We start from the raw sequence: 11153 nt of genomic DNA on the forward strand, positions 1-11153 counted from the left end.
TCTCATCCAACTCCTCACAGACTAGCGGGCCTACGAAGGAATTACTCACTCCCGGTGGGGAGCATCATGGAATTTATGATGGAGGAGGGTTGGTGATGACAAAGACCGAAGATTCCCTTCTCCGGAGCCCCGAACGGGTTCCAGATCTAGCCTCCCGATGAAGAACAGGAGGTGGTGGCAGCTCCGTATCATGGAACGTGATGAAACTTCCTCTCTTATTTTTCTCCGAAAATAGGATTTTTATAGCGTCCGAATTAGGGTCAGAGGGGCCTCGAGGGCCCCACAACCCACCAAGGCATGCCTGGAGGGGGTGGCGCACCCTGGTGTCTTGTGGTCAGCCAGGGCCCCCCTCAAGTGGTTCTTGGTTCCAGTATTTTTTATCTATTCTGAAATAATTCTCCAAAAAGTTTCGTCTAGATCCGAGAACTTTTATTTCTGCACAAAAACAACACCATGGTAGTTCTGCTAAAAACAGCGTCAGTCCGGGTTAGTTTCATTCAAATCATGCAAATTAGAGTCCAAAACAAGAGCAAACGCGTTAGGAAAAGTATATACGATGGAGACATATCACGGTGTAGCTACAGGAACGGCATTGGCGACGGCAGGGACCACGTGACGTGGCCTTACAGCCCGAAGGGGTGGTGTAGCGGCGGCTCGCGGATTGGAGTGGCCGCGATGAGAACCACTGGCCGTTGGTGATGGCCCAACGGACGGTGGGGCGAGCCGCATGTCGAGGCACAACAGCCCGAAGGGGCGACGCAAAGGCGGCTACAGCTAAGAGGGTAGTCAGCGGGAGGATCTCGGGGCGGCGGCGTGCACCGCGCGTCGCAAGGCGACGGCCCAAAGGGGTGTCGACGCGAGCGGCGCGCGGGTCGGTGCAGCCGACGGGTGATACGTCCATTTTGCATCATGCTTTTATATCGATATTTATTGCATTATGGGCTATTATTTCACATTATGTCACAATACTTATGGCTATTCTCTCTTATTTTACAAGGTTTACATAAGGAGGGAGAATGCCGGCAGCTGGAATTCTGGGCTGGAAAAGGAGCAAATATTAGATACCTATTCTGCACAACTCCAAAATTCCTGAAACTCCACGGAATACCTTATAATAAATAATGAAAAATCCTCGCCAAAGATGAAGACCAGGGGGCCGACACCCTTCCCACGAGGGTGGGGGGTGCCCCCCCTAGGGAGCGCTCCCTACCTCTTGGTCCCCCTGGTGGCTCTCCGATGACCATCTTCTCCTATATGAAGTATTTCGTTGAGAAAAAAATAAGAATCAATCTTTCGGGATGAAACTCCACCGCCACGAGGCGGAACCTTGGCGGATCCAATCTAGAGCTTCGGCAGAGCTGTTCTGCTGGGGAAACTTCCCTCCCGGAGGGGGAAATCATCGCCATCGTCATCACCAACGCTCCTCTCATCGGGAGAGGGCAATCTCCATCAACATCTTCATCAGCACCATCTCATCTCAAAACCCTAGTTCATCTCTTGTATCCAATTATTGTCTCCAAGTCCAGAATTGGTGCTAGTAGGTTGCTAGTAGTGTTAATTACTCCTTGTAGTTGATGCTAGTTGGTTTAACTGGTGGGAGATCATATGTCCAGATCCTTTATGCATATTATTACCCCTCTGATTATGAATATGAATATGCTTTGTGAGTAGTTACGTTTGTTCCTGAGAACAAGGGAGAAGTCTTGCTATTAGTAGTCATGTGAATTTGGTATTCGTTCGATATTTTGATGAGATGTATGTTGTCTAGCCTCTAGTGGTGTTATGTGAACGTCGACTACATAACACTTCACCATTATTTGGGCCTATAGGAAGGCATTGGGAAGTAATAAGTAGATGATGGGTTGCTAGAGTGACAGAAGTTTAAACCCTAGTTTATGTGTTGCTTCATAAGGGGCTGATTTGGATCCATATATTTCATGCTATGGTTAGGGCTACCTTAATACTTTTGTTGTAATTGCGGATGCTTGCAATAGAGGTTAATCATAAGTGGGATGCTTGTTCAAGTAAGAATAGTACCCAAGCACCGGTCCACCCACATGTCAAATTATCAAAGTACCGAACGCGGATCATATGAGCGTGATGAAAACTAGCTTGACAATATTCCCATGTGTCCTCGGGAGCATTTTTCCTTATATAAGAGTTTGTCCAGGCTTGTCCTTTGCTACAAAAAGGATTGGGCCACCTTGCTGCACTTTATTTATTTTTGTTACTTGTTACTCGTTACAAATTATCTCATCACAAAATTATTTGTTACCACTTATTTCAGTACTTGCAGAGAATACCTTGCTGAAAACCGCTTATCATTTCCTTCTGCTCCTTGTTGGGTTCGACACTCTTACTTATTGAAAGGACTACGATAGATCCCCTATACTTGTGTGTCATCAAGACTCTTTTCTGGCGCCGTTGCCGGGGAGTGAAGCGCCTTTGGTAGGTGGAATTTGGTAAGGAAAAATTTATATAGTGTGCTGAAATTTACTGTCACTTGTTACTATGGAAAGTAATCCTCTGAGGGGCTTGTTCGGGGTATCTTCACCCCGACCAGTAGAGCAAAGAGTTGCTCCTCAACCTACTGAACCTATTGAAGATGAAATTCCTTATGAGTATCCTTCGGGTATGATAGAAAAACTGCTAGCTAATCCTTTTACAGGAGATGGAACAAAGCATCCTGATGAACACCTAACATATGTGGATGAAGTATGTGGATTATTTAAGCTTGCAGGTATACCCGATGATGTTGCTAAGAAGAAGGTATTCCCTTTATCTTTGAAGGGAGACGCATTGATATGGTATAGGCTATGTGATGATACGAGATCATGGAACTATAGAAGATTGAAATTGGAATTTCATCAAAAGTATTACCCTATGCATCTTGTTCATCGTGATCGCAATTATATATATAATTTTTGGCCTTGCGAAGGAGAAAGCATCGCTCAAGCTTGGGGAAGGCTTAAATCAATGTTATATTCATGCCCCAATCATGAGCTCCCAAGAGAAACAATTCTTCAAAAAATTTATGCTCGGCTTTCTGAAAATAATCGCACCATGCTCGATACTTCTTGTGCTGGCTCTTTTATGATGAAGACTATTGTATTTAGATGGGATTTATTGAATAGAATTAAACGCAACTCTGAAGATTAGGATCTCGACAAAGGTAAGGAGTCAGGTATGACACCTAAGTTTGATTGTGTTAAATCTTTTATAGATACCGATATTTTCCGTAAGTTTAGCACTAAATATGGACTTGATTCTGAGATAGTAGCTTCTTTCTGTGAATCTTTTGCTACTTATGGTGATCTCCCTAAGGAGAAGTGGTTTAAATATCATCCTCCCATAGAAGTAAAAGTAGCTGCAACTATTAAAGTTGAAGAAAAGACTATCACTTATAATGATCCTATTGTTCCTACTTCTTATGTTGAGAAACCACCTTTCCCTGTTAGGATAAAGGATCATGCTAAAGCTTCAACTGTGGTTCGTAAAAGCAATATTAAAACATATACACCTCCTGAGCAAGTTAAAGTTGAACCTAATATTGCTATTGTTAAAGATCTCTTGTCTAATAATATAGATGGGCATGTTATTTATTTCTGTGATGAAACTGCTAGAATTGCTAAACCCGTGATACAGATAAACCTAGACCTATGATAGGCATGCCTGTTATTTCTGTGAAAATAGGAGATCATTGTTACCATGGCTTATGTGATATGGGTGCTAGTGCTAGTCCAATACATATTGACTTATACAACAAAATTATGCATGACATTGCACCTATTGAGTTAGAAGATATTGATGTCACAATTAAACTTGCTAATAGAGATACTATTTCACCAATGGGAATTGTTAGAGATGTTGAAGTCTTGTGTGGGAAAACTAGATATCCTGCTAATTTTCTTGTTCTTGGTTCCCCCTAAGATAGCTTTTGTCTCATTATATTTGATAGACCCTTCTTAAATACTGTTAATGCTACCATAGATTGCACAAGGGATGTTGTTACTGTCGGCTTAGATGATATGACTCATGAATTTAATTTCTCTAAATTTAGTAAACAACACCATGAAGAAGAATTGCCTAGTAAAAATGAAATTATTGGTCTTGCTTCTATTGCCGTACCTCCTAGTGATCCTTTAGAACAATACTAGATGACTCGTTGCGCCAATAGCGCAAAGGCCAAGAGGGAGCCAAGTATGGTGAGAATATTTAGACACCCAAGTCAAAAACCAAATGTGGCCAACACTCACGCATCCTCTGCTTGGAAAACGTCTTTTCTCACCAAATCTAACATAGATACATGATTCTTCACGAGCAAATTTCAAAGAAAATATAAAGCATGAAAAGCTTTAAGCTATACTATTGAGACCATTCCATGATATCTTCATTTTGTTTCTTTGGAAATCTAAAGGTCTAAGAGGATGGTACATGTGAGAAGCTGTGAATCCATAACAGAAACTAAACTAACTCTCAAACAAACATTTTAAATTTGGAAGCCACAAAGAAGCAGCCATCCACAGCCCATAATTTTTCAACACCTAAATCCACGAAATCCAACTGAAGGAAATCATGGTAGAAACATACGTCGTGGCTTACGTCTTCGAGAACTTCTTGGCATTCTTGTGCAGGTTGGACACAGCAATCCTCGCATGTATCTGGACAAATTAGGGAGGCACACTTCAACAAATCAGTTCTTAGTAATTATAGAATGCCCTGTATTAAAGGAAGTAAAATAAAGCATGTATGTGCTCTAACTTTCATAACTGTATGTGAACTCAGCAACTAACTTTATATACCATAGTGTACAATTCTCAAGTTTAGCTACAGAGACAAAAACAGGGACAGAGGGCGTGCATTCCAGTAGGCTCTGATAAACTCATTCCTAGCAATCCATTCCTTATATGTGTAAACACGAACGCTACCCAATTGCTTATATCAAGAATGACCAAAAGAAGCAAACCGAGCACAACTCTATAACCACAGCATTTTAAAAAATTCTCTTATCTAAGCTAATGAAGCCTGCTCGTTTTCTTTTTGGATAAAGCCAGTTCGGTCAGTTAGGAGAAAAAAAGCAATTAATAAAATTACCCAAACTAAACAATCTTCTAATCTGCTTTAATGGAACATAATAAGCATTTGCTGCTGCTCTTTATATGATATACTGGACCCCTTTACAGGCGGTTATGCATGCACATTTTACACAGTAGCCCGCATACCCACTCAGCTTGCATCAGAAAAAGACAAAGCGCACCATAATCTCACCAGACAAGAACAAGTGGTAGGCCACGAAACAAAGCAAACAGAGCATGTAGCAAGAAGCAATGAAGTGCATCAATAAGAACACATCTAACCTTGCAAAAGTATGACCTGTCCGGATGTTAGGAAACCTGGACAGGAAGAGAAAGAAGCAACGAACAAACATTTCAGCTCAGAGACATTTTATCAAACAGCAGACGAGCAAGAAATATCTTACCCTTCCAAACAGAAATATCTTGCATTTTATCAAACAGTAACCTGATAAACAAGAAGTTGGATGACCCTGCAGCAACAAGATAAAGAGAAGTGAGAACAAGAAAATCGAAGAGCACGAGGACATGGAAAGCAAAGCCGGCCGAAGCGACGCATGCAAAAGAAAAAACAACGGTGACACTGATACGGAGAAGAAGAGCTGCAACCTCAACCAGTTCAACAACCAGGAGAAGTCCGTGTGGACGAGGCCGAGGCCGCCCGCCAGGACCAGCTCCAGCGTGAGGCCGCCCGCCACCGCGAGTCCCAAGCCTGCCTAGTTGAAGCCACAACCGGGGCCTCCAGGCCGACTCGTCCTCCCCTCCCCGTGCCCCATCTCCACATCTCTTGTCAAATCTTCCCAGCCAGTTGAGACCTCCGTCTATCTCTTAGAGCTGCCAAAACAGAGCAAATACAATTAAACTTCGAATTCTAGAAGTTGCATTCTGGCATATATTTAAACAGTCTACAAAAATCAGTGCACAGAACATATATAATTGAACTTTCAAAATCGTCAATTAGATATTAAAGAAGATAGAATCATCATTGTGAGTGTACTGTCCATAACTGCATTGGCCCCTATTTTGTACAATGGCCTAAAGAAAACTCCAGTACATAAAAAGGAAGGATGCATTTATGGTAATGGAAAGATATTTCTAGCTTTTTACCGATTCAGACAAATAACACAAATAACAAATTGTTGATAAACATGGTAATGATTTGTGAGGGACGCCTGCACCATGATGTAAAACCATCGAATCAAATGTGAAATTGTATCAAAGAAAAGCAAACACAGTAGACATGGTTGATGCCTTGGCTACAATCTATGGTTCATCTTGCATCAGAGACCGCAACACAGGGATGTACTGTGCCTAGTTCATTGAGTTCAAAGTGGTGCTTTGATTAAGAGGAATTTGGTATCATCGCAGCTCATGTCGTGGCAAGGCTACTGCGACCCAGACTTTATCAGGACTGAATGTTCATTGCTCACTGATTCTGTTGTACCAGATGATCTGACCACCCGTCAATCCGATCTGTTTATAGAACTTTAGACCCAAACATAATAAATAATAAGCTTGTCCCATGTTAATGACAACAGTCTGACACACAATAGCTCTCCGATAGCACAAAAAAGATTTAGAAAACTGAAAAGTGGCGAATAAACATGAGAAACTCCTAACATATTACCTCTAGCAATCACAGTCATGGTCAGTGCTACGATCCCAGCTTCTCTCGTTTCCACCGTCTCAAATGCATCAAGAATTTCAAATGCTTACACTTGAAGGAACATAGTATGTCTGGGCAAAATTTATGTGTGGAGCTCTCATGATTTTGGTGTACAATACACTCGAGCAAACACAGGGGGTCCATACTATATTGAAAAATATTTGGCAACCCACAGTGCAAGCTGAGTGTTCTCCGGCTCTCTTCTGTCTTGTTGTAATAGTCAGACTGCCTACATTTAAACTTAGATGTAAAGCACCAAAATAACTGTCAAGCAAAACCAATAGTGCCAGAAAATTAAGAGGAACCCGAACCTTGCAGAACATCAAGCAATAACAATAGAAAAACTATTTTTTTACATTAAACAGAAAAGTGAAAGCATTATTTGGTGTATAGAACCCATAATAATTTGTGATCATCCATAGTGCACATAATTAAATGACCAGTAAGGGTATTGGTTATTCTATCCTCCTGATACCTACTGAGATACACCTAACTTGAAGTAGAATGGAAGAGATGTACTTCAGAACTGAAGATGAAATTGTGCACACATAATGAAAGTTGAAAGGAATAAATTGCTCGCATACACAAACTATCTAGTTTGTTTAGCAAACACAGGGGATCTGCAGTACTTTGAAAATATTTGTCTAACCATGGCGCAAGCTGAGTGTTCTCAGGCTCCCTTCTATTCTTGTTTCAGGGTTGAAGCCATCACAATATACAAAAAACGGCAGCCATCCTTGGCCTCCATTTATCCTTCGCTTTCTTTCTCGAGGGTATGCCAGAGGCGCTTGTACATACCTGTTTTGGAAGACCTATCTCATTAGCATAAGAATTGTGCATTTCAATTGTAGAGAATGGTTAGATTAGTACCTGATATTGTCAACCGCATAATCCCAACAGAAATGTGTATGCCCTAATACATGGCAGGCCGCTCCATCTTTAGCGTTATTGTGTATAGCTCTCAACCTTTTTTCCAAAGAATCAGAGCTAATGACCTTCAGAAGGTTTGGATAGTAAAGGGTTAGCTCATCTGGACATAACTCTTGCCTGCAAGAGGGCCAAAATAGGCAAATTTAACAATTATTATATAATCTTCAGATTTGCACCTCTCCTTTTGCATCAGTATGAGGGAATTGCATCAGTATGAAAGAAGAGGAGAGAAGGAGCTAGCATACCTGCAGAAGGGCCGGTGAGGCTGCAACGTCACAACAAGGAAGCGGGGGCCCTTGCACCGAGAATTGCATAGAGTCGAAAACTGAAACCTCATAACAGTAGACATGCACTTACATAATATGCCTCCAGTCGTACCTGACTGTGAGTCTTATAGAGATTCAAACCTTACCCACCTATGTGCATGACAAAAATGAGGCTAAGCAGAAGAAATAATCAGTTATGTGCTTCTTAGTAATTTTTGCTTGATTCCAAGAAGACCAAATATGTAAAAGGAGGACTCCAGGTCAACGTTCTGGATAATTGGTGAACATAAATCTACAATACTATGTATACTTTTTATAAACAGTATGTTTTCTGCTTTAATGGTTTAGAACCCACCTAAACAAAATAAAAGCAACAAAAAACCTGGCTATAAAATGCAGTTCAAACAAAGCAAACAATAGGAAGCAATAAAAAATAAAACAAAACCATAATATGGCAATATATTGGAACAGCTAGGGTCGCATTTGCAAAGTTTATTGTTGTCTGTCTTCTCAATGAAGTTTCAATGACAAAGAGATTCAACCTGGAGTAAGCTATCTGAAATAAATTAATCCAACAAATCAAATAATAGTCCTGATGGGATGTACCTTGAATTAACTTAACAGGGACCATCTAGTACCGTGCAATGGACGAGCAGACATGTGGAATTGACGAGAGAATAAAAAATAGGTATATGAGGCATGAAGATCCATGTGAGATGTCCCAATAAATCGGTCAGAGAAACAAGCCAAAGCACCTTCTAGAGCAGCGAGCGAGTCCGTCGATGAAACTGGAATTGCAACCTGTGTTCCTGTAGAAAAATAGAACGACGGTGTGTCTGTAATTGCATTTTCCATCTGTTTTAGGTGTTCTTCACTTACACTGCCTGCTTTTTTGTGAATAAAGGCATGTCTGTTCGCACATCAGATTACACTAAGATTCGAAAACAGAGAATACAATATGTTATGTTGCAATAAAAAAATAGGGAGGAAATTGGGTGATTGGTAATCATATATTGGTCGTTTACTCAGAAGAAGGGAATTGCTTGGTCAACAAATATATATATCTGCACCCTGTACATAGTATAATGCTGCAGATATGTGTTTGATGGAAGTTGGTTTCATGCTCTTATTCTGACAGCAAGAAAACTAAATAAATTGATTTTTCGTATATTCAAAATATGGTCCATATTATGCATACAAGGTGCTATCTTGGCATGGATACAACCTGCAACCATATGCACAGGAGGTGTGTCTGTCCTAAGAGGAGCATAGTTTCAGAAGAGTATTTCTTTATTTGAAGCGGTTTGATTTTTTTCCCGCGTGATCCACTGCTCAACTCGGTGTTCAAAGTAAGAACGGAGCAGTTGGAGCGGCACAGATGTGCAGCCACACACACACAAACAGTAATCAGAACATTTTTGCAAGTTAGAACTAAATTTTATATACGATTAATGTTGGCACTCCATCGGCAATGAATTGGCATAGAACACATCAACATAGATTAATGTTGGTCGTATGGGAAAATATCAAGAGAGATTAATGCATATATTTTATGGCTCTCAGTTTTGAAATCAGACACGGTTTATAGTGATGAAGAAACAAAAGGTATTAGCTCTATTACCTCACACAGCCATTCAAAGTAATCACCAGGAGACAAAAGAACATATAAGACTCTAGGAATTAACATAACCTCCGTTGCATTGTTCATACGCACCCAATTCCGAAAAAGAAAAACATAAGCTTCAGTAGCAAACAATTAGAATCTGGAAACTATGTACATATACAGAGAAAAGAAAATTAGGAACGCAAACTGTCCTATTACTCCCATGTGTGAAGAGCCAAAGCTATTTTCAAGCAGTATTATAAGGTAGCTCTAGATTTTAATCCATAGCAATCAAATTAACCACTACAGAAAAACTAAGAACAATAAACCTGAACTATTGCATGAAAGAAAAAGCAGTCACGATGATCTTCTTCAATACCTAAATTGCAAAAAGCTAGTCGGTCTACTCAACTTGTTATTTTCTACTGGAACTAAATAATAGAAAAAAGAAATCAGATGACTAACATAGATTAATACTGCCCTTCCAGCCTTATTGGATTTTCATCAAACACTTTCCAGGCACAGAGAAACAAAAATAGGGGATTGGAAGAAAGGGAGAGAGAAAAATCAGGAAGAGAAGTATGATTGCGTACCTGAAGCTGAGTTGCGATAGGATGGACGCTTGGAGAAGAGGCCGAGGAGGACGAGCAGCTGGACATCCTCCATGACGAAGCAGGGCCGGCCTGCTCTTCTCTCGTGGCCGACCTCCTCCCTCTCCCTCTCCCTCCAAACCACCGCGACGGACCGCTGGCCCCGCTGCTTCTTGTCCCCGACGTTGGCCTGTCCCTGGCTCCTGGCTCACTGCTCCCCATGCTGCCGGTCTCCCCTGCACCTCCGCCAACCTTGAAGACCCAACCTCCCCTCCTCACCCATGGGGACGACCAGCGCAGGATCTGGAACCACCGCGAGCGACGACCTGGAGGGGCTAGAGCAGGGAGGAAGAGGAGAGACAGCGGTGGCAACGAAGAGGAGGGAGGGGCTCGCGGCGCGGGGGATGGGGGGCGGGGAAGGATGGGGTGGCGGCACCAGGATGCTAGGGTTCGTGGGTTCGTGGGAGGGGATCGGGAAAGAGAGCAGAGAGTGCGGGGCTGGGCGGGCTGCTTTTTATACAAAAATGTGAAAAGACTAAAATGCCCTTGACGGGGCACAGAATTTGCAGGCAGTGGCAATAGCGATTTAAAGGCGACGTGGAGGCCTTGGTCCTGCCTAGCAGTTCTTCCGGGTTTATATGTTCAATTTGCTAGACCATGAGAATTATATGTTTATGAATGAAAGAAGGAAAATAGATGAAGTATTCTTTAAACAGGAATCTATGCTGAAACACAATTTGCCTGTTGAAATTCTAGGGGATTCTCCTCCACCTAAGGGTGATCACATGTTTGAGCTTAAACAGTTGCCTGATAATCTTAAATATGCTTATCTTGATGAAAAGAAGATATATCCTGTTATTATTAGTGCTAACCTTTCAGAGCATGAAGAAAAAGATTATTGAAAACTCTGAAGAAGCACTGTGTTGCTATTGGATATACTCTTGATGATCTTAAGGGCATTAGTCCCACTCTATGTCAACATAAAATAAATTTGGAAGCAGATGCCAAACCAGTTCGTGATCCTCA

At 41.5% G+C, this 11153-nt stretch overlaps 1 protein-coding gene across 13 annotated transcripts; it reads right to left on the reverse strand.

The window, feature by feature from the left end:
• Positions 1-4264: 4264 nt before the first annotated feature.
• Positions 4265-10595, reverse strand: LOC119354344. Of its 13 annotated transcripts, none has more exons than XR_005170797.1 (11): positions 10131-10595; positions 8690-8743; positions 8541-8565; positions 7914-8084; positions 7609-7785; positions 7388-7536; positions 6700-6967; positions 5682-5906; positions 5480-5545; positions 5358-5393; positions 4265-4661 (listed from the first exon to the last, which is right to left on the reverse strand). XR_005170797.1 is itself a non-coding variant. In XM_037621078.1 (4 exons), the coding sequence occupies exons 2-4, from the start codon at positions 8015-8017 to the stop codon at positions 7383-7385; spliced, it is 435 nt and encodes a 144-aa protein (XP_037476975.1). In that variant the 5' UTR covers positions 8018-8743; positions 10131-10595; the 3' UTR covers positions 6980-7382. The 13 variants fall into 13 exon arrangements, 1 of the variants encoding a protein (XP_037476975.1); XR_005170799.1 differs by lacking the exon at positions 10131-10595 and adding an exon at positions 9556-10124; XR_005170796.1 differs by lacking the exon at positions 8541-8565.
• Positions 10596-11153: the final 558 nt, after the last annotated feature.

Source organism: Triticum dicoccoides, chromosome 2A (genome assembly GCF_002162155.2).
Source record: "Triticum dicoccoides isolate Atlit2015 ecotype Zavitan chromosome 2A, WEW_v2.0, whole genome shotgun sequence".
NCBI classification, from domain to species: domain Eukaryota; kingdom Viridiplantae; phylum Streptophyta; class Magnoliopsida; order Poales; family Poaceae; genus Triticum; species Triticum dicoccoides.

Excerpts from the sequence above, each read along its gene's own strand:
- LOC119354344 (XM_037621078.1), bottom strand. The coding sequence starts at position 8,017 with ATGTCTACTGTTATGAGGTTTCAGTTTTCGACTCTATGCAATTCTCGG. Across the intron at positions 7,786-7,913 it reads CCTCACCGGCCCTTCTGCAG|GCAAGAGTTATGTCCAGATG; the intron begins GTATGCTAGCTC and ends GCCCTCTTGCAG. Across the intron at positions 7,537-7,608 it reads TATGCGGTTGACAATATCAG|GTATGTACAAGCGCCTCTGG; the intron begins GTACTAATCTAA and ends CTTCCAAAACAG.